General features: G+C 43.0%; 1 protein-coding gene across 6 annotated transcripts in view; it reads right to left on the bottom strand.

The window, feature by feature from the left end:
* plekha6 (pleckstrin homology domain containing, family A member 6) overlaps positions 1–24471 on the bottom strand; it is a 109440-nt gene that overhangs the window by 43139 nt on the left and 41830 nt on the right. For 5 of the 6 annotated variants that reach the window (XM_062987046.1, XM_062987048.1, XM_062987043.1 and 2 more), the window contains 4 exons: positions 15864–15947; positions 10827–10959; positions 9703–9810; positions 7720–7792 (listed from right to left, as the gene is read on the bottom strand). In XM_062987046.1, the coding sequence (XP_062843116.1) occupies positions 7720–7792; positions 9703–9810; positions 10827–10943 (298 nt within the window). In that variant the 5' untranslated portion in view covers positions 10944–10959; positions 15864–15947. The remainder of the gene's footprint in view (positions 1–7719; positions 7793–9702; positions 9811–10826; positions 10960–15863; positions 15948–24471) is intronic. The other variant, XM_062987047.1, reaches the window with a different exon arrangement.

Genomic DNA, 24471 nt, shown 5'->3' with positions numbered 1-24471 from the left:
GCCGGCAGAGGTCGTAATCGCATTCTGACAGAGAGAGACCCACATCCGGCTCCTTGTCCCGCCCCCCAATTAAGCAACCGGCCAATCGTTGCTCATACAGCCACTCGGCCTCGAACCGGTGAGGCAGAGCTGGATTCGATACGATGTATTTAGAGGGTGTTTAATAGGGTAACATTAAATTAAAGATATTTTGTACTGCCTTTAAATCAATTATGCACCCAAAGGCTGTTTACTGGCCCATTTTTTCCAATTAAATGTTGGCATTGCTAAAGATATCAGATCTGCATTGTAGTTATTAAGAAGTAGGAATGAAATTGAAAGAAAAACATCATTTATTTATCTGATTTTAAATTACCTTAAAAGATCTGAAGATTAGATGATGGCATCACTGATCTTGGGTCAGTTTTCTGTTTCTAAATGCTGATCCCAGCCACTGGAAAAGCACCATGACTGAGCTGAGGTATTATTTAAATAATAATAAGGTCTTTATAATAATAAATCTAGTTAAAATGTGTTTCTGCTGTTGTTTTAAGGCTGCCGTGGGTCGTCTGGTTGATTGACGGGCGGTAGCGTGACACGTTATAGAATGAATGTGCATGCGTGTGTACGAGGAACAGGTGTGTGAACTACATGCAACAGCACATCAGCTTCCGTTTAAGTTTGTAATCATGGGAATGTGTGTACAAGTGGATGATTTACGTCGATACAGGAGCCCTAGCGTCACCATAAGCCTGATCTGTTTAAACACCAAACATGTAAAGTTTTAAGTCACAAACTGACTTAATCATGATCCCTTAAAACATACTAGACTTGTATTTTATATAGATTAGTGACACGTTTCTGCCTAAACAAAGACTTACAAGGTAATTACCAAAGCTTCTTAAAGACAGACGATGGATGATTGAAGGAATGAACCTACAGAGCTGATTTACTTACATAATACAATGATCAGCCATAACATTAAAACCACCTTCTTGTTTCTAAACTCACTGTCCACTGTCCATCTACAATTACTGACTGTAGTCCATCTGTTTCTCTGCATGCTTTGTTAGCCCCCTTTCATCCTGTTCTTCAATGGTCAGGACCCCCACAGGACCACCACAGAGCAGGTATTATTTAGGTGGTGGATCATTCTCAGCAGTGCAGTGACACTGACATGGTGGTGGTGTGTTGTGTTAGTGTGTGTTGTGCTGGTATGCGTGGATCAGACACAGCAGCACTGCTGGAGTTTTTAAATACCATGTCCACTCACTGTCCACTCCTACCTAGTTGGTTCACCTTGTAGAGGTAAAGTCAGAGACGATCGCTCATCTATTGCTGCTGTTTGAGTTGGTTATCCTCTAGACTTTCATGAGTGGTCACAGGATGCTGCCCACGGGGTGCTGTTGGCTGGATATTTTTGGTTGGTGGAGTATTCTCAGTCCAGCAGTGACAGTGAGGTGTTTAAAAACTCCAGCAGCATTAATGTGTCTGATCCACTCATACCAGCACAACACACACTAACACACCACCACCATGTCAGTGTCAGTGCAGTGCTGAGAATGATCCACCACCCAAATAATACCTGCTCTGTAGTGGTCCTGGGAGAGTCCTGACCATTGAAGAACAGCATGAAAGGAGGTTAACAAAGCATGCAGAGAAACAGATGACTACAGTCAGTAATTGTAGAAATACAAAGTGCTTCTATATGGTAAGCGGAGCTGATAAAATGGACAGTGTGTAGAAACAAGGAGGTGGTTTCAATGTTATGGCTGATCGGTGTAAAGTACAACATTTATCCTAATAGACTGGAAGATGATGTACAGAATCAGGCATGGAGGCACAAAAATGCAAAAGAAATAATGATCCAGAGAGACGTGAGCAAAGTCAACGAGGCTGATTCACGCCGGCCACACAGACCTTGCAAGACTCCCACACATAATTAAGTCCACTCCGCTGGTCAAGCCAGGAGTGAGCCAAGTACCATTAGCAAATCCATTAGTGGTGCGTGAATCGTTTATAGCCTTGGATGAAAATCTGGAACGGAAATGACGGGGGTTTCAGCGAAAAATATTATGGGTTCATTAGCATTTCAGGAATGCTTCAGTGTGTTCCAACTTATTCCCTGGTCTGCGTTTCCGTTGTGTATCTGACCCTGAATTTCAAGCCTAAGTGGAATCCGGTATGTTTTTGTCGCCATATTTTATTAGGTATACAACGTTTAGCCAGAATTATGTGTACACCTAACTAGAAGCTTGTTGGGCATGTCATTTTAAACCCTCGCTTTGAAGTTAAATAAGCTTCCGCTGTATTGGTGTCTGTGTAGCATTTGTAAGGTCAGGGAATCTCAAAGGTGTTCAATGGTGCAGGGTATATTTTTTTGTATAATTGGATATATAATCCTGTTACTAATGGGTAACATATTATTGACTGTATGGTGTACAGTGCTACCTTGTAATTTAACGTCCCCTAAACTCGAAATCTTCGATACTTGACGCCCTTTATCAAGAAATTTGTACCCTTAAACTCGACGTTTCCTTTAAACTTGACGTCTCTTGCCGCTCAGGTGGCGCAGCAGTAAAATACGCTAGCACACCAGAGTTGGGTTTTTGAATACAGTAAGTCCTCGGGTTATGGCGGACTCGACATACGGCGTTTCGTGGTTACGTCGCCATCTCCCATACATTTATTAAGCAAGTCTTGTTCTGTCATTCCGACGTATGCCGTTTGCGACATAAAAACAAAGTTTTTAACTCGTTTTAACTAGTTTTTAACTAGGAACTAGTTGGCGAGCGGAGCGGACGAATACCTCGTCACGCGGCGCTATACGAGGAAGACGGCGTTGTATGTGCTCCATGTGAGTGACGTAGGTGCTTATGTAGGTGTGTTCCAACTTACGATGAAATCGCGTTACGTCGCGTTCGTAAGTCGAGGACCTACTGTACATTGTATCGAAACATTCATAGGGTTGTTCATAGGGTTAGGCAAGCCGGATCACGGGTCCTCGTAACTGGTGCAATTACAACCCCTGCTGGCTGATTGATGGCGCCTGCACAGAGCTGAGGAATAATGCCGATCAGGGTGTGGCTCTCCATACACAGTGCTGACCGATATATGAACTCGACTCGTGCAGGTGAAAAATTTGTCTGTACTGAGCATGTGTCGGAAGGGGCGTGTGTCAGATGAGAGACGGTGGAGGGTTGAATCAGTGGAGGATGCAATCAGGGTAATTGGACACGACTAGATTAGGGAGAAAATTGGTGGAAAACAGATTGGAAAAAAAAAAAAAAAAAAAAGCTTGACGTGTCTTCAACTGACTCTTTGTTCTGCGTTTGGCTTGATTGTTGCGGTGTTTTGTGTGGAATAACCGTGGATTTCACAATCTGTGTTTATCTGGATTTTTCTCCTGTTTCACTTTTAAACTTGTGTTATAACTTGAGGTGCTGAGAAATTGTAAGAATCAGCTTTTCTGAGAGTCTAAAATGCTTAGCGTGACTTAATGTATTAAAAGAACCTTATGGGAAAAATACCTTAAAACTCAACGTCTTTAAAACTCCCATAACCAATTGATGTACAGTTTTAAGGTACCACCTACCACAATGCTTAGGTAGGTGGTACGTGTCAAAGTAACATCCACATGGATGGCAGGACCCAAGGCACCCATGAAATCAATGAGCCTTGGATCAATGAGCCCATGACCCTGTCGCCGGTTTACCACTGTTCCTTGCTTAAAACCACTTTTGATAGATACTGACCACTGCAGACCGGGAACACCCAACAAGTCGTCAAGCCATCACAAACAGATAGCCAACACCTGAGGCAGATCCATACCATACACACTGTTCTGTATGTAGAGAAGGAGAAGACACTAAGAACACTCCACACAGTGAACAACATTTGGTAGATTCCTGACCCTACAAAACAATGCTGACCCATAATGCCCCGTGACACACACATCAGGGGTAAAGATCAGCTCCTGTCCTGACATAAAACAGGGGTCAAATGCACTGGATTCCTCTGGTGGGAAAAGGATCGTTGTAAAAAAGAAGATTCAAACTTCAAAGGCTCAGCAGAGGAAACAGAAACACAGGTATTCCCACATGCCAGAGCAGGTTCGGCTAGGTCTGAGGTTGACGGAGAAGAAAGCGGCAGGTCAGTTAAAAGAGAAGGAGGATCTCAGGAGCTTAGACCAGCCAGACCACATCAATGGTGACTCATGACATTATGAGAGTAGATCTATTGTGGTGCTATAAGTTTCGGGTTTGTTGAATGTTAGTAAACAGGTAATTGGTGTTCTATGCTGAGAACAATTCATACAGACAGAATAGAATCAGTAGTTCATAGATTTATAACCAGGTACAGGTCCTTCTCAAAAAATTTGCATATTGTGATAAAGTTCATTATTTTCCATAATGTAATGATAAAAATTAAACTTTCATATATTTTAGATTCATTGCACACCAACTGAAATATTTCAGGTCTTTTATTGTTTTAATACTGATGATTTTGGCATACAGCTCATGAAAACCCAAAATTCCTATCTCAAAAAATTAGCATATCATGAAAAGGTTCTCTAAACGAGCTATTAACCTAATCATCTGAATCAACGAATTAACTCTAAACACCTGCAAAAGATTCCTGAGGCTTTTAAAAACTCCCAGCCTGGTTCATTACTCAAAACTGCAATCATGGGTAAGACTGCCGACCTGACTGCTGTCCAGAAGGCCATCATTGACACCCTCAAGCAAGAGGGTAAGACACAGAAAGAAATTTCTGAACGAATAGGCTGTTCCCAGAGTGCTGTATCAAGGCACCTCAGTGGGAAGTCTGTGGGAAGGAAAAAGTGTGGCAGAAAACGCTGCACAACGAGAAGAGGTGACCGGACCCTGAGGAAGATTGTGGAGAAGGGCCGATTCCAGACCTTGGGGGACCTGCGGAAGCAGTGGACTGAGTCTGGAGTAGAAACATCCAGAGCCACCGTTCACAGGCGTGTGCAGGAAATGGGCTACAGGTGCCGCATTCCCCAGGTCAAGCCACTTTTTAACCAGAAACAGCGGCAGAAGCGCCTGACCTGGGCTACAGAGAAGCAGCACTGGACTGTTGCTCAGTGGTCCAAAGTACTGTTTTCGGAAATCAAGGTGCCAGAGTCTGGAGGAAGACTGGGGAGAAGGAAATGCCAAAATGCCTGAAGTCCAGTGTCAAGTACCCACAGTCAGTGATGGTCTGGGGTGCCATGTCAGCTGCTGGTGTTGGTCCACTGTGTTTTATCAAGGGCAGGGTCAATGCAGCTAGCTATCAGGAGATTTTGGAGCACTTCATGCTTCCATCTGCTGAAAAGCTTTATGGAGATGAAGATTTCATTTTTCAGCACGACCTGGCACCTGCTCACAGTGCCAAAACCACTGGTGAATGGTTTACTGACCATGGTATTACTGTGCTCAATTGGCCTGCCAACTCTCCTGACCTGAACCCCATAGAGAATCTGTGGGATATTGTGAAGAGAAAGTTGAGAGACACAAGACCCAACACTCTGGATGAGCTTAAGGCCGCTATCGAAGCATCCTGGGCCTCCATAACACCTCAGCAGTGCCACAGGCTGATTGCCTCCATGCCACGCCGCATTGAAGCAGTCATTTCTGCAAAAGGATTCCCGACCAAGTATTGAGTGCATAACTGAACATAATTATTTGAAGGTTGACATTTTTTGTATTAAAAACACTTTTCTTTTATTGGTCGGATGAAATATGCTAATTTTTTGAGATAGGAATTTTGGGTTTTCATGAGCTGTATGCCAAAATCATCAGTATTAAAACAATAAAAGACCTGAAATATTTCAGTTGGTGTGCAATGAATCTAAAATATATGAAAGTTTAATTTTTATCATTACATTATGGAAAATAATGAACTTTATCACAATATGCTAATTTTTTGAGAAGGACCTGTATAACATTATGACCACTGACAGGTAAAGTGAATAACACTGATTATCTCTTCATCCGTCACCTGTTAGTGGGTGGGATATATTATGCAGCAAGTGAACATTTTATATTGATGTTAGAAGTTGATGTTAGAATCAGGAAAAATGATCAAGCGTGAGGACTTGAGCGAGTTTGACAAGGGCCAAATTGTGATGGCTAGACGACTGGGTCAGAGCATCTCCAAAACTGCAGCTCTTGTGGGCTGTTCTGCAGTGGTCAGTATCTATCAAAAGTCTTCCAAGGAAGAAACCGTGGTAAACCATCGACATGGGCGGCCAAGGCTCATTGATGCACGTGGGGAGCGATCCAACATACGAGCTACTGTGTACAGTGCATCACAGTTTGTTCCGTATGGAGCTGCATAGCCGCAGACCAGTCAGGGTGCCCATGCTGACTCCTGTCCACTGCCGAAAGTGCCAACAATGGGCACGTGAGCATTGGAACTGGACCACGGAACTGGACCACGGATGGGAGAAGGTGGCCTTTTACATCACGTGGATGGCCGGGTGCGTGTGCGTCGCTTACCTGGGGAACACATGGCACCAGGATGCACTATGGGAGGAAGGCAAACCTGCAGAGGTGTGATGCTTTGGGTCCTGCCATCCATGTGGATGTTACTTTGACACGTACCACCTACCTAAGCATTGTTGCAGACCATGTACACCCTTTCATGGAAACAGTATTCCCTGATTCGCTGTGGCCTCTTTCCACAGCCACAAAGCAAAATAGTTCAGGAATGGTTTGAGGAGCACAACAACCAGTTTGAGGTGTTGACTTGGCCTCCAAATACCCCAGATCTCAATCCAATCGAGCATCTGTGGAAGGTGCTGGACAAACAAGTCTGATCCATGGAGGCCCAACCTCGCAATTTAGTGGAGTTAAAGGATCTGCTGATGACATCTTAGTGCCAGATACCACAGCACACCTTCCTCAATGGATCAGGACTGTTTTGGCAGCAACACAATATTAGGAAGGTGGTCATAATGTTATGCCTGATCGGTGTGTGTGTGTGTATATATATATATATATATAACATGCATATGTCAAAATTGTGTTGCATGTATTGAAGGCATCAAGCAAAATCTGTCTATATCCACTGAGTAGTGATAGCTCAGTGGTTAAGGTACTGGACTAGTAAGGTACTGGACTAGTAATCTAAAGGTTGCTGGTTCAAGCCCCACCACCGCCAAGTTGCCACTGTTGGGCCCCTGAGCAAGGCCCTTAACCCTCAATTGCTCAAAATTGTTTTCAGTCATAACTGTAAGTCGCTTTGGATAAAAGCGTCAGCTACATGCTGAAAATGTAAATGTAAATATTGACAGTAAATATCTTTATTTGGCCACTGGGGGCACTAAAGTGTAGGATTCACACAGGCTGGCAAACACAGTGTTGACCAGTTAGGTACCAACAACTCCAATGGCCTGCACTGAACCCTAACCCTAACCCTAGCCTTAACCCCACTAGACACATTTGGGATGAATTGCAACACTGATTACAAGCCAGACCTTCTGATTCCAACATCACATGAACGTAAACAAACCCGAGACTAATTCATAAACCGAGAGCTGAAGATCAAATGTATTTGTGCAGAACGGACAGTTTCGGACTGTACATTCAAATCAAGATAATGATCTTTACAGCTCCAGGTGACGCGACATTTGAATAATCAAATCTTCAAGGTGTGTTTACCGGCTGCAGTATGAATATGGCGAGGGGTGGATTAACATAACCACATGAAAAATACGAAGGACGCTCGACTCACCTTTGTAGTAAAAGAGACATCGGTCAGTGAGCACGAACCAGCGCTTGTTCCACTGCTTCACACCACTGCTGGCCTGCAACGTGAAGAATATGGAGGGAAATACGCATTAGCATCATGCTAAAAAGTGACACATAATTGGAATGATTTGAAAATCTAGGGTTTATTTGTGTTGTCATGGTGCAACTAGGCTAATGTTGCTGTTGATGAAAAGTACGGCAGACAAAACAGAAGTGGTTGAGGTCTCAACTGTAGTTCAGAAGTACACTATATTGCCAAAAGTATTCGCTCGTCTACCTTCACACGCATATGAACTTGAGTGACGTCCCATTCTTAATTAACAGGGTTTAATATGATGTCAGCCCACCCTTTGCAGCTATCACAGCTTCAACTCTTCTGGGAAGGCTTTCCACAAGGTTTAGGAGTGTGTTTATGGGAATTTTTTACCATTGTTCCAGAAGCACATTTGTGAGGTCAGAAAGTGATGTTGGACGAGAAGGCCTGGCTCTCAGTCTCCGCTCTAATTCATCCCAAAGGTGTTCTATCATGTTGAGGCCAGTCAAGTTCTTCCACACCAAACTGGCTCATCCATGTCTTCATGGAGCTTGCTTTGTGCACTGGTGCGCAGTCATGTTGGAACAGGAAGGGGCCATCCCCAAACTGTTCCCACAAAGTCACAATGAGCCCAACTCCTAAAAAACAACCCCACACCATAATCCCCCCTCCACCAAACTTTACACTTGGCACAATGCAGTCAGACGAGTATCGTTCTCCTGGCAACCGCCAAACCCAGACTCGTCCATCGGATTGCCAGATGGAAGAGCGTGATTCGTCACTCCAGAGAACACGTCTCCACTGCTCTAGAGTCCAGTGGTGGTGTGCTTTACACCACTGCATCCGACGCTTTGCATTGCACTTGGTGACATAAGGCTTGGATGCAGCTGCTCGGCCATGGAAACCCATTCCATGAAGCTCTCTACACACTGTTCTTGAGCTAATCTGAAGGCCACATGAAGTTTGGAGGCAGCTTGGAAGCAGTCTGCATGCCAAGGTGCTTGGTTTTATACACCTGTGGCCATGGATGTGATTGGAACACCTGAATTCAATGATTTGGATGGGTGAGTGAATACTTTTGGCAATATAGTGTATGTTAACACCTGACCTAAGATTGTAAAGCATCCTGTTTAGCATTAGTATTAACCATTAGCATTATTATGTGATTGCCCCAACCTTGCGCCTACTGTATATAAAGGCTGTAACATGTAACATAAATTTGCACCCGATCTGATTTACTGGGACTAACTTCATCTTGAAGTGGTCTACAGCGCCCCCCAGAGTTTAAAGGCAAGGCAAGGCAAGTTTATTTGTATAGCACCTTTCATACACAGTGGCAATTCAAAGTGCTTTACATAAAGAAAAAAATTTATTAAAAGCATTAAAACATTCCTGAGATCTAGAACCTCAGAAAGACTTCTTGCAAACATTTAGTTACAATTAAGAGAGCATGAAATTCAAACAAGAGAGATAAAAAATTAAGAACATGAAAAATTTAAAGAAAATATTGTAAAATATACCCTACAGTTTGGGAAATACGAAATTAAAACAAGAGAGATAAGCAATTAAAACATAAAAACTAAAAGAAAATATAGTAAAATATACCCTACAATTTAGAATGTACACTACTCTATAAAAAGAATTATTAAGAGCATGAAAAACTAAAAGAAATATGGTAAAATGAGGGTTATAGCAAAACATTTTTAGCTCAATCATAGGCACAAGAAAAAAGAAAAGTTTTTAACCTGGATTTAAACATTTCTATATTTAAGGAACATCTAATATCACCTGGCAGTCTGTTCCAGTTATATGCAGCCCAACAGCTAAATGCTGCTTCACCATGTTAAGAAAGGAAGAAAGGAAGGAAAATCCTAAATGCTATTATTAAAAGTGTCAATATGATTGATCTCTTCATTAGAGATGCCATCTTACCTGCTTATAAAGCCAGCCTTGCTTGGTCACTTCAGCGTTGGGGTTGCGGCGCATGGAGTTGGAGCGCTTCCCGAATGTTGCTGCTTTCTTAGGCGTCCGTAAATGTGGCTACATGCAGGAATAAAGAGTGTTTATTTTTTAAACAAAACCCAGACATATAGATAACTTACACCAATCAACCATAACATTAAGAACACCTCCTTGTTTCTACACTCACCATATACAAGCACTTTGAAGTTCTACAATTACTGAGTGTAGTCCATCTGTTTATCTGCATGCTTTGTTACCCCCCATTCATGCTGTTCTTCAATGGTCAGGACTCTCCCAGGACCACTACAGAGCAGGTATTATTTAGGTGGTGGATCATTCTCAGCACTGCAGTGACACTGACATGGTGGTGGTGTGTTAGTGTGTGTTGTGCTGGTATGAGTGGATCAGACACAGCAGCGCTGATGGAGTTTTTAAACACCTTACTGTCACTGCTGGACTGAGAATAGTCCACCAACCAAAAACATCCAGCCAACAGCACCCCGTGGGCAGCGTCCTGTGAAAACTGATGAAGGTCTAGAAGATGACCAACTCAAACAACAGCAATAGATGAGCGATCGTCTCTGACTTTACATCTACAAGGTGAACCAACTAGGTAGGAGTGTCTATTAGAGTGGACAGTGAGTGGACACGGTATTTAAAAACTCCAGCAGCGCTGCTGTGTCTGATCCACTCATACCAGCACAGCACACACTAACACACCACCACCATGTCAGTGTCAGTGTAGTTCTGAGAATGATCCACCACCTAAATAATACCTGTTCTGTGGGGGTCCTGACCATTTAAGAACAGGGTGAAAGCAGGCTAAAAAAGTATGTAGAGAAACAGATGGACTACAGTCAGTAATTGTAGAACTACAAAGTGCTTCTATATGGTAAGTGGAGCTGATAAAATTGTTGAGTGTAGAAACAAGGAGGTGGTTTTAAAGTTATGGCTGATCAGTGTATATCTGTTAAATGAAGTATGCATCATAAATATATGAATCCTTAACTTCCCAAAAATAAATAAACAATTAATTATTACAAACTATTTTTTCATCTCTGTGTTCAAATGTCTCGGTGTGGCTCGATACCGACCTGTGAGTGATTCTGCAGCTCCCTGGACGGATAGGATGCCATGCTAAGATTGTTGGCATTGCTGTTGGCCTCAACGTTGTCATTCGTCTGCCCTCTGTTACCCACCTTGCCGTTCATGTCGGTATCAGAGTTTCTGTACACACACAGACAAAACGAATAAGCCATTTTATAAATTTCCGACCCCTATTTACTCCTGAGATCAAACCAAACCAACACACGGAGGGACTACGAGACAGCCGAGGAGGGACGAAAAGTTGCAGGACTACGGGAAGAAGGCAGACATGGCACACATGGAACTGCTATTTTTGTTCTCAGCTGGCAGGGGTACAAGGCCGCACCCCAGAGGCCGATGGTTCCTGAAAAATGTGATACAGTCACCAGAAACTAGATGGATGTGAGTTTTGAAGAGAAAGAGGGACACAAATGTTCTTTACTACCAAAATAAAGGATCTATAGGTGCACCAGACCTGGTGTTATTCCACTTTATACTATATGGCCAAAAATATTTGACTGCCAACTCCTTAAACTGTTATAATAGGCAACTGGCATATAAAACAGCCTTTAATGTTCTGGAAATGCTTTCCACAAAATTTGGGGAGTGTGTTGGTCCCCATTCAGCCACTGCTGTTGAAAGATAATGCCTGGTTTGCAATCACTTTTCCGAATAATCCCAAAGGTGTTCAGTAATGTTATGGTCAGGGCTCTAGGGTTAGGGTTAGGGTTAGGGAACTTGTCAAACTGTGTCTCTATGGCCCTCACTCACAGGGTCCTTGCTGTTGGCATACAGATATAATCATCAGTGGATGCAAGGCAGTAACACACCCCGGACAGGACGCCAATTATGTATTATGTGTGTAGACGCCCAACTGACCAACAACACCAGTGGGGATTTGAACCCTGGTGTAATTTAGCACTGCACCACCCAGCCACAATCTGTATTAGTAGGATTTTTATACAAAATAATAAAAGCTGAAATAGAAAGAAATTGGTTACAAGGTAGATTTTAAGGTAGAAATATCTTTGGATATGCCCTGGTTGGTGGTTGGATGGATGGATGGATGGGACTGTGTATGGATGGATGGATGGACAGATAGTTGAGAGAGTGTGTGGTTTGTTAAATGGATGGATGGGAGGGTGTGTGGTTGGATGGTTGGATGGATGGATGGATGGATGGACGGATGGATGGATGGATGGACGGGAGGGTGTGTGGTTGGTTGGTTGGATGGATGGATGGATGGATGGATGGATGGTTTCTGACCAAAAAATAAACCATAAGTGCACCATGTGTAAGACTGAGAAGAAGTTAAAGTGACGTCGGTGGTTGAATGGATGGATGGGAGGGTGGGTGGCCGGATGGATGGATGGATGGATGAATGGATGGGAGGGTGTGTGGTTGGTAGGATGAATGGATGGATTGATGGGAGGGTGTGTGGTCGGTAGGATGGATGGATGAATGGATGGGTGGTTATTGGGTGGATGGATGGATGGGTGGTTGTTGGGTTGATAAAAGGATATATGGATGGGTGGGTGTAAGGTTATTGGGTGGATGGATGAATGGATGGATGGTTATTGGGTGGATGAATGGGTGGGTGTAATGTTATTGGGTGGATGGATGAATGGATAGGGGGTGTGAGGTTTTTAGGTGGATGGGTGGATGGATTGATGGGAGTGTGTGTGGTTGGTTGGTTGGTTGGATGGATGGATTAATGGATGGATGGATGCATGGTTTCAGACCAAGGACTAAACTACAATTGCACCGTGTTTAAGACTGAGCAGAAGTGAAAGTGACGTTTTTGTAAACAACATAAGTTGCTCGAGATAAATGGTACTGATTCTTGGTTCCTGGCCAGCACTCCTGTGATGCTAAAACCAAATCAATCTCTGGGGAGCTAAAATTACAATCAGTGCCTTGCTAGAGAACAGACCAGAGAGAGGCTGTACACTGCAGATGCTAGCCTGAAATCCATATTTAATTACATTTATGCTTGGTCTGTGGTATCTGAACCCAAATCTAAGGCCATCTATGATCTAATTCATGAGTATTTTACTCAAAGTATATGTAGTTGGAAGGGTTTACCAGCAAAGCCATTAATGCTAATTGGATGCACATATAATGATGATGACTAGGACGTTAGCACATGCCCATGCAGATGCCACTGAGCTAATTAGCTTGTGTTTTTTTAAGCAATCACTATTCCACTTTTTAGGTTTCTTTATTCTATACCATTGCTTGCATCATCATTTATTCAAGTGCAATAGACCTGTATTGATTCTTGACTTCGCATAGACCTCTCTGTGGGGGACTGGGTATCTTTAAAACCATTAAAGATTTACTACCCTACCAAGGAATTTAATAAAAATTCAGCATTGCTTCATGTATCCTTGGTAATATTTGTATAAATATAAATGAATTCTATCATACCCAAACAGTTCCAGCCCCAATCCCAAACAAAGAAGTGTCTGTTGGCATAGTCATGGATTAGTCAGGGCGATATTAAATAACACCCCTGAATAAATACTATTGAGTAGATAATGATGGATGTGCTGGTCTGGGTGCCAAGTTTGCTAGAAATCAATCCAAGCTCTGGGTTCTTGGCCAACTTTTGGGTTATAATACCCAAATTGCCCCCAAGATTCACAGTGTTATCTTTACTTCACCTTTTGAAGAGTCATGCTGTTAGAAAATCTCAGTTTTCATAGTCGACTTACTTTCAGTTCACAAAACCAATCCTGCTGTGGTGATTTTTGGTATTTTGTTGGCACATTCAATAATTATTACCCTGTCCTTGCAGAAATATCAGCATATATCAGCATATTTGAACCTAATTTCTACCTACAGCATTTGTAGTGAATGAGCGTAACACACTGTGTCACACTTGTAAGGTCATAATATATGTAAGAACCCACTAAGCAGGATGCTTAACCAAGGAAGAACAATACTGTAGTGAATGAGGCACAAATAAAGACTTAAAATCTGCAGCCGTAGCTGTCACAAATAGACCAGCTACTCCATCCACCACATGTGCCAAGTTACTTCCCAAAAAAAGCATAAAGAATGAGGAACTTATTAAAAACTGGGAGTGGTGCCGGCTGCTCAGGTGGCGCAGCGGTAAAAACACACTCTGGAACCAGAGCTGGGATCTCGAATACATCCTTGCAGGCTGAGGCTGAGCGGTCACATGAACAACGATTGGCCTTTTGTTCAGATGGGCGGAACTAAGCCGGATATGAGTCTCTCTCTGCCAGACTGGTGCAATTACGACCTCTGCTGGCTGATTAGAGGCGCCTACACAGAGATGAGGACAGAGTGCTCTTAGGGTGTGTCTCTCCGTACACAATGCTAGGTGGCACAACATTCGTCAATGTGTGGGTGATAAGATGCATACGGCTTGCTGCATACGTGTCGGAGGGGGCATGGGTTAGCTTCGATAGGCGGAGAGGAAGCACGATGCAATTGGGCAACTGGACGCGCTAAAGGGGGAGAAAAAGGGGAGAAAACGCACACAAAAAAAAACCGGTGTGGAGACGCCCAGCACCAAGTTTCTGAACTCCTCGTTTCAAAACTCGGTGTTGCCACCGGTCGGCTGGGCGCCATCTTGCGGGCATAATTGACAGTACCTGCAGCAGATACTAATTGGCCACCGTATCTGCAGGGTGGGGGCCGGACTATGTGTTGGTGGGTGGGTCTTCATACACTGTGTAAGGACCCTGATTGGCGGAATGCAGGGGCGAGTACTTCTTCTTCTTCTCTTCTTACGCCTTACCACCCAACTTTGGGCATAGGCCACGAACAAGTGCTCTCCAGTCATCGCGATTCTGGGCCATCTTTTCCAGTTGTCCCCATGTGTACCCCGACCTCTTCACATCCGCATCTAGGTCACGGCGCCAGCTGTTTCTTGGCCTGCCCCTCTTCCTTTTCCCTTGTGGATTCCAGAAGAGGGCCTGTCTTGTTATATTTGATGCAGGTTTGCGAAGGGTATGGCCGACCCACCTCCATCTTCTTTGGAGGATTTCTTCTTCTACGGGCTGCTGCCCTGTTTGATGCCACAGCTCCAGGTTGTTAATAGTAATTGGCCAGTATATTCTTAGGATCCGCCTGAGGCAGGTATTTATAAATGTCTGGATTTTACTCATGGTGTTGACTGTTGTCCTCCAGGTCTCCGCGCCATACAGCAGTATAGGCTTCACCATAGAGTTAAAAATCCTGATTTTGATGTTGCGTGGCAGTTCAGACGATCCCCATACATTCCTCAGCTGGTGGAAAGCTGCCCTTGCCTTTCCAATCCGTACCTTTACATCGGCATCGGTCCCACCCATTTTGTCCACTACACTTCCAAGAAACGTGAAACTCTCCACTTCCTCTAGTGCTTCTCCCTCTAGCCTGATAGGGGTTATGTTGTTATTGTTAATTTTGAGGATCTTGCTCTTCCCTTTGTGTATATTGAGGCCAAGACGTACTGAGTGAGTTGCTATGGTTGTGGTTTTCTCCTGCATTTGTTGGTTACTATCACCCTTTCTTTTTCTGTTAGCGATAGACTGGGTAATGAAGACATCAACTGCCCAAATGAGGAATGGCATCCAATGGACACCTTGGTTGCAACTGGAGGACCTAGAATTTGCTGATGACCTGGCACTTTTTTCCCACACTCACTCACTCACTCACCAGGGGCGAGTACACGTGTCGGAATTGGCATGTAGAGCGACATGCTCTCCTTGGATGCAATCTGGTGTCTCTCAGCAGCGGAAGACAAAATTGAGGGTGCTAAATCAGGAGGAAAATGGGAGTGAGCAGTGGTAGCTCGGTGGTTAAGGTACTTCGAGTAGTGATCAGAAAGTTGCTGATTTAACCCACATTACCTACCACCGGTCTGTGAGAATATGCCAGACTGGACGCCTCTCATGGTACGGTGTAACATATTCAAAACAGTAAACTAGTCCATTGGCATCAGTATACACACAGCATGAAACCTGGATGCCGCCTGTTCAACAGACCGTGTGGAATAAGCGAGGAATAAATAGACAGGAGGGCGCACTCACAAGAACGTTTTCTGGATATGTCCGTTCTCCTCCAGAAGGGTGTGGATCAGTGGGTGGTCAGCTGGTCCGTTCGGCTCATTCTGACTGTTAAAAACAAAGAAAGAAAATACATAGATAAATAGCTCTATGACACTCCCAGACTAGCCACAACAATCCTATAAGCAACCCCGGCACTTATTTAATAATTCAACAGTCAGCAGTGCTACGTTACACTCGATCAATAGACATTCATTTAGCCGTGTGCGTGTCAGCGTGGGCGATGTTTTTGACAGTGGCCGTAAATGTCCGCCGGGTTAAACAGTCAGGGATAAATATTTAATTTAGAACTAAACATAAAACTGGGGCAAGACAAACACCTTCCCAGTTTAGACTATGAAATATGTGTCATGTACTGTCACAGTAGCCAGACGAACGTCCGAAGTGCCTGTTTGTTATTAACTCGACAGTCAGGCGAGTTCAACCACTTGTGACTGAACGTGCTATCTCGCCCTACTTTAAATAACTCAGATTGGGTGTACTATTAGCGACAAGTGCTTCTGTACATTGATTTTACTCCCACTAATAGTAAAAAGCAGAAAGGAAGAGTAGGTCTGGGTAGATCTTATTCCTTGAGGAACAGCCTTCTGAAGCAGAATCTCACTGTGAGAGGTCTACCATTGTAGACGCCGTTGTAAAAATATAATCTAAAGGGTGGTTGAAGTCAGGTTCTAGTGATGTTAAAGGCTGGTACCTTGTAACTCAACGTCCCCTAAACTCAAAATGAACCATAAGTGCACCATGTGTAAGACTGAGAAGAAGTGAAAGTGACCTTTTGTCTAATGGGTCGGTGGTTGGATGGGAGGGTGGTTGGTCGGATGGATGGATGGATGGGTGGATAGATGGATGGGAGGGTGTGTGGTTGGTAGGCTCAAAATCTTTGAAACTCAACGTTCGTTCGTTGAGGAATTTGTACCCTTAAACTCAACGTTTCCCTTAAACCCAATGTGTTCAGTTTCAAAAATGTATTTATTTAATTTTAAATTAACAACGAACAGTCGCATAATACGTCATCAGAGTGCGCATATGAGACGAATCAGCATTTGTGTGAAATAAAAATCAGAGTCACTCTAAAAGCATCCACGTGTATCTGTGTTTAGCTGGATTTTCCTCACTGTTTCACTTTTAAACTTGTGTTACAGCTCGAGGTTCTGAGAAAGTGTAAGAATCAGCTTTTTATTTCAGTGTTTTTATATTATATTTGTGTTATTTTTAGTGTATAAGTGTCAAAACAATCCCATTATTGTACAAAGCCTAAAATATATGCAGTTCCACGGGACCATGAAACGCATTAACAGGTTTTCCATTCATCCTTATGGGAAAAATACCTTAAAACTCAACGCCAGTCCCAGAACCAACCGACGTTGAGTTTCAAGGTACCACTGTACTATCATCAAGAATTAAGAAAATCCAAAAACTTGAATCCAGTTGGTCTTTTTGGTGCTGGTGGCATCACCAAATAATTGTAGATTGTTTTTGTAGGATTAGCAGCAGGGACTAGCAGTCTGATTAGGTTTTTTTTGGGAATCACACTTAAAAACTTGATCCCTGCTGCCCAAAAGCTTGGATATGAAAAATGTATTTCAGCAAGTCAACAAACTAGAGCATTCTGGGAATAAAAAGCATATCCTTGAGAGACTTAGACCTTAATTCCATTTAGAACTGCTGCATTACTGGCCGTCAATAACCTGGGCTATTTTTGTTTAATTTGATACAAATAACGATATAAGAAATGGCTTGACTTAAAAACTTAAAAACACAAGACCCTGTTGACCGTATTTAAAATCACTAGAATCTTTTCCAGCCCATTCTCTTCTTTTTAATGTGACAGGGGAGTAGGGAAGTAGTAACTCAGAAAGTGAACTAAACATGGTGCAGAGTGCTCCCCACACTCAATCGCTTAACTTGAGCTTTTAGAACTGTGCTTTAGAACAGCGGTTCTCAACCCTCTGTGTTTAAACAAATTTTCTGGGACCCCCTTGACACGGGTAATGATACTATTCTTACACTTTTGATAAGGATGACAAATGTTCTGATTTTGGTTGATGTAGTTTGTTCACTTCTGGTAAACTGGTGGTAGGAGCTTCCTCAACTGGGTCGACTTCAGTGGGAATCGGAATCATTTGTAGTAACCATCTATCCGTCATCCTTTGCACTTTAGAGGTGGGTGAATCAAATAATTATGACATCACAAGAAATCTCCAGAATGCTAATTGCATACTGATTTTCCCATCCAATCAAATGTGATTATTTTTGTTCTTTCTCAATCAAATAAAAAGAGACACCCCTCTAGACTCACTGATGCCCCCTAGTGGACCACAGCCACCTGGTTAACCACTTCTTTAGAATGCATGGTAAATAGATAGACACTGGACATAATAAATGTGTGCCTATGCATGTGAAGCTTGCTTGACTGGGAACAGTGTCAACTGTGGTCAAACGGCTTTTATTTCAAGGCCATCCTGTTCTTTGATGATTCCTGGATCACATTCTACCAATTAGACCAATTTACTTCAAACGTAGTGTAAGAAAAGCAGTTAGGACCAATGCTCTATGCTCTTTGGGTTCTGTCAAACTTGCACTTATAGATGGGCACAGAGAAGTCAGCAGTGAAACATTCTTACATATACAATTACTAGATTACGTTCTACTTTCTCTACTTTCTCCACTTCTTTTTCACCTACCTAATGCGGGTTCATATAGGGATCTGTATCATGCATAGTGAGTCATGCACTCATATCTATTATCCCCCGTCTCTGTGCAGGCTCCATCAATCAGCCAGCAGAGGTCGTAATTGCAGCAGGTATGAGCAATCCCCTCCCAGCCATGGAAGAACCAATCGTTGTCCGTATAGACGAGATTCAAAGAAACCTCTTCATATATTTATTTATAGTTAAAACTAGCATAAATATGAATAAATATTCAAATAATAATATACAAATAATATCCTCCTGTCATCTAGTTAAGCGTAGGGCTTTAATGACATTACAATCTCCTACTGTGCACTAAATAAAAGTAAAAGTAGGGCACAAAAGTAGTGAGAGTAATAGCTCAGTGGTTAAAGTACTGAACTACTGATCAGAAGGTTGCTGGTTTAAATCTAAAAGTTTATTTGTCACATACAAAGTCAAACATGGTACAACTAGCAGTGAAATGCTTTGATAACTGTCTGGTTGCATCTGTTGCATTAAAATAGAAAAATAGAAATGTAACATACACAATATAAGCATATTCTGTCAGGCCCCTGAGCAAGGCCCTTAACCTTTAATCACTCACATCGTATTCAGTCATTATTGTAAGTCGCTTTGGATAAAACCTTTAGCTTTGGCCTTTATCACTTTTCATGTCACAAACTAAAGGTCAAAGATGCAATTTTACCTTCTTTTGGTACATCATTAAATCTTTTAATAAAGTCGTATTGTTAAAATTTAACCAAACAAATTCAGTTCAGAACAAAACAAATAATACAATATACTGTAGTTTAGCATGCGTGGCTAAAAACAAGCAGCTTACTTTGTTTATATATGTTTAAATATGTTGAAATAATAATTCTTTTTAACTCATTTGCATTAGTAAATTATTAGCAAAGTATTCATGAATAGCCGAAGATTTAAAATAAACTGTAACAACTGGGATTTATTCAGGATGACATTAGCACACAGGTAACAGGCTAACAGCTAGCCATTATGAGCTTTGCACAGCATTAGGCTAACAATCATTTGTAGAATGATGTCAGATATGATTAGCTGATAACTGTGTCACTTATAGGAAAGATAAATGCCCTAACAACACAATATGACTTGGTGTATGCTCTAGTAGAGCCTGATAGGTTAATAATAATAATACTAAATAATAATAATACTAAAAGTAATAAGAATCAACAGTGAAACTTAGGGGACATGTTAAATTATTGTAAATTACTGGAATGGATCACTTGAACACAGGTTGCTAGTTCATTGTAGGGCATCAGATGGAGCAGACAGGGTTCAGGGTCTTGCTCAAGGGCCCAACAGTAGCTGCATAGCAAAGCCTGGATTCAAACTGACATCAGTCTTCCGATTGATGGCCCAAAGCTCTAGCCACTAGGCTACCACTGTTTCATCAGTATATAACTTCACAGGGCAGTTGTATTGAACTAGTAATCAAGAGGTCACTGGTTTAAGTCCCACCACTGCCAGGTTGTCTCTGTTGGGCCCTTGAGCAAGGCCCTTAACCCTCAACTGCTTGTCACAGTCCTGTAAGTCACTTTGGATAAAAGTGTCTCCTAAATGCTGAAAATGTCAAAACGCTCCCAGAAAAACGCAGTATTTAGTCTATTATTGATACCCTTGCATCACCTGCCCCAATTGCATGTGTGCTTAATCTCCAAGGGTCTTGCGACTAAGCATGCCAGCTCCTGCATAACCTAGAAACCTATATAGAAACCGCTCAACCCAAGCGCTCTTAGCGAATCAGAATCAAACACACAACACCGTACACACTATAGCCGCCTAATCAGTTCATCAATATCATTTCCAATTTGACAGTTTTATTGTATGACAAGTTCGGCCAAGCCGAGCGCCAAGTTGAGCGGAGCACATGGAGCGCAGTGACTGTACACGTACAGCAGTAAAACACACACACACACACACACACACACACACACCTCCCCCCACAAACACTCACATGCTGCTGCTATACGAACGCCGGTGAGGACCGCCGTGGACGTTTCTTTCCAGCACTGCATTGCAGTCCTGCCTGACCTCCAGCTCCGAGTTTCCAGTCCTGCTGCCTCTGCAGATGCCTGCTTCTCATTCGGCACAGCTCGGTGCAGATCGGCTGCTGTAAACTTCCCCTTGTTTTCTCTTTTCATCACTCCCATTCTCTATCTATATCTCTCAACCATCCATCATCCATCACCTGCAGTGCCACCTTAATAAAAAGCGCTCTCGTGGTACCTACCTGATTCTCCGGTCTGCTCGGAACTTCAGCATTTTCCGCCAGATCAGTTATATAACGTGCACCAGATGGCCAGAGAAATCAAGGCATCAGAGAGAGAGAGAGAAAGAGAGAGAGAGAGAGAAAGAGATACAAAGCTGCCGGCTTGTGTTGCCAATCGGTAGGGTGTTGGATCCAATAACTGCCGTCCTCTTTTCTCTCCTTGAGAACATAGAATGTGCTTTTCCACCTCGCTTCCTCTCTTCCTCCCTTTCTCTTTCCCTTACACCTTCACTGTCCCTTGTTCCTCCTCTTCCTCATGCCGTCCCGCTTCGCCAGAACTGCACGACTCAGCTCGTTCGGTCCCCCTGACCGTCTATCTTTCTCATGCTGTCACTCCTCCTCTGGCGGCTTCTCTCATCCCCGTTCTGTTCTTTCTCACAGGACCGACTGACCCTAAAGGACCCACGCGTGAAACCTGAAATCGGACCGCTGAGATTCGGATTCATGGGCTGTTCATCCAGGCCGTGTTTTACCAATAGCCAGGGATCTCGGGGGACAGCCAGGGTCGTTTAAAAATGGACAGAGGACAAAGGAAATCGGCGATTCAGGTGCTGCGTTCTTCATCACAGTGTCATCCAGCGCTAATGAGATCCATGTTTCATAGAGAGACAGAAAGACATCAGGATGGAGACACTACCACAGCCATATTAGCATGTCAAAATGTCAAATATATCCAAGCGAGACATCTTTTATTCATGTCTGCCTGTATTATTTAGAGCTTAGCAATAATCGTCCAGTATAACCCATGTCCCATACCTTGATTAATTAGCACTATCTGATCCTGCTATGCATTGACAAGTGTTAGGGTTAGACTAACCCTAACCCTTACCCTAACCCTAACCCTTGACTGGCCCTGATTTCTAGGCTGAAGTACCAGTTTTGTCAAGCCATTGGAATACCATGTGACATCAGGCAAGAGTCAATATACAATAGACATTGTCTCAAAGCAACTTTACAGAATCCAGGACCAACAGACCAAAAACCCCCTGTTGAGCAATCCGAAGGCGACAGTGGCAAGGAAAAACTCCCCTAAAATTACAGGAACCAGATTTATTTGGGACCTCCATCCTCCTTGGATGGCCTGGAGAATATTATTTAGTCCAGTCTGTAATAACGTCCATAGTGAGTGGCGAGCAACCTTCCTTCAAGCTCACGGACTTGCTTATTGACGTCACGTATCATCACTTGCGGCTGCAAGTGTCTCAGAGGAAGCACATGTTAGCCATAAACCTCCAAAGTTGGTGGCTGTTACGATTTGAGGAACGCTTGAATTGACGGTATCTAAATTGGACAAAGAGGGGCAAAATGATGGTTGGATGGGTAGCACTGTCACCTCACAGCAAGAAGGTCCTGGGTTCGATCCCCAGTCTGGGCGGTCCGGGTCCTTCTCCCCCATGGGTTTCCTCCAGGAGCTCCGGTTTCCTCCCACAGTTCAAAAACATGCAATCAGGTTAATTGGAGACACTGAATTGCACTATAGGTGAATGGGTGTGTGTGTATGTGTGTCTGCCCTGCGATGGACTGGCACCCCGTCCAGGGTGTTACTGTGTGCCTTGCGCCAATTGAAAAGCTGGGATAGGCTCCAGCAAGCCCCCCCCCATGACCCTCATTGGATAAGCAGTTAAGAAAGTGATGTATGAATACACACCCAAATAAATACCCATGTATAGTACCCTAATGGCCCTAATGAAAACCTGAAACTTCAATCCATGGTAGCTATTGCTACATTACATCTACACTATAGACTACAATGCTACCAATGAGGGGTTCACAACTTACAAAGATTACCCACTTACCCAGAGATAAATATAGAATATGTAGTAGGTGTAATAGGACATGAGTGCTGCATTATACCCACGTGTAATTTATAATAAAAGACTCTTCAGGAGCTTTGATCTCTGAGATTCGGCCAAACAGATCAATAGCTCTTGGTGCAGAATGGCTGCTGACCAGGTACTTCTTTAATCTGTTACACTACAGCATTACTCTGCTTTATATACATGAATATACACTGATCAGCCATAACATTAAAACCACCTCCTTGTTTCTACACTCACTGTATATATAGAAGCACTTTGTAGTTCTACAATTACTGACTGTAGTCCATCTGTTTCTCTGCATGCTTTGTTAGCCCCCTTTCATGCTGTTTATCAATGGTCAGGACTCTCCCAGGACCACTACAGAGCTGGTATTATTTAGGTGGTGGATGATTCTCAGCACTGCACTGACACTGACATGGTGGTGGTGTGTTAGTGTGTGTTGTGCTGGTATGAGTAGATAAGACACAGCAATGCTGATGAAGTTTTTAAACACCTCACTGTCCCTGCTGGACTAAGAATAGTTCACCAACCAAAAACACTCAGCCAACAGCACGCTGTGGGCAGCGTTCTGTGTCCACTGATGAAGGTCTACAAGATGACCAACTCAAAAAGCAGCAATAGATGAGCGATCGTCTCTGACTTTACGTCTACAAGGTGGACCAACTAGATAGGAGTGTCTAATATAGTGGACAGTGAGTGGACACAGTATTTAAAAACTCCAGTCCATTGGATTACTTCTCCCCCACCAGACTTTACAATCTGCTTTGGTTAAACACATATTAATGGACACAGATATTAAAGCATGGTTAATCACCATGGAAAATGAGTTTTTACTGCTTCAAGTCAAATGGCAATGTGTTTAGCACCATACTGATGCTTGGCAATGGAACAATTTTAGTGCTTCATCACTATATGGACCTGAAGGGCTTTGATATTGAGCTGTTCTTGCTCCTAAACATTCCAATCACACTAATAAGACTCACGTTTGTCTATGGCATCTCTAGCAGGGTTGAAATGACACAGATGCGCTTACAATAAAGGTGGTGTCTATTGGTCTGTTGACAATGTAACTCTTCACAGACATGGCTAGTATTGGGGTTCTCTCAATCCTCAGAGGGAAGCAAATCTATCAGACACACCCAGATGAAACCGTATAGCAGGGAGTAATGAGTTTCATGTTCTTCTCTCGTTCTTCCTCTAAGAACAAAGCACTCCTTTGAGAATCATCCCTGCCCCTCCAATATTAAGAAAGTATTATTGCATAATACTAGGATGTACAGCTTAAGTGCACTTCTTGCAATGCTTAATCTCGCATTTCTTTGTGCAATCCTAACCCAAGAGTCTGCATTATGTGTTAGGTGTTCGGCCTGCTAAACGTGAACAACAGAAACCAGCCAGAAGAAAGAAGCTAATAGAGATTAAAGCATAAAAAAAACACACCCACTACCTTCGCCAAATGTCAGACCAGACTGCAATTACAGTTACACTTGGCAAAGCAAACAAAGAAGAAGCTTAATGGGTTTGACTTCTGAAAGTCTGTATAGATGAAGCTGCAGGTGCTGCGATCAGAGAAGATCATCAGAGATAAATGCTAATCTGGGAGTGCAAGAATCAAGCTCTGGCAGGTAAAACTTGCAGCTCTGAAGTTATTAGTGCTTCAGTAAGATTTTGTCCAGTTCCTTTTACAAAATAAATGGACAAACGTTTGATTGGATGTTGGATAGATATGTTCTTGGAGGAACGAGGACCGGAGGATGTGGATTAAGGGTGCG

The sequence above is a fragment of the Trichomycterus rosablanca genome, chromosome 24, assembly GCF_030014385.1.
Source record: "Trichomycterus rosablanca isolate fTriRos1 chromosome 24, fTriRos1.hap1, whole genome shotgun sequence".
NCBI lineage: Eukaryota > Metazoa > Chordata > Actinopteri > Siluriformes > Trichomycteridae > Trichomycterus > Trichomycterus rosablanca.
This window is presented reverse-complemented; position numbering and strand designations above follow the sequence as displayed.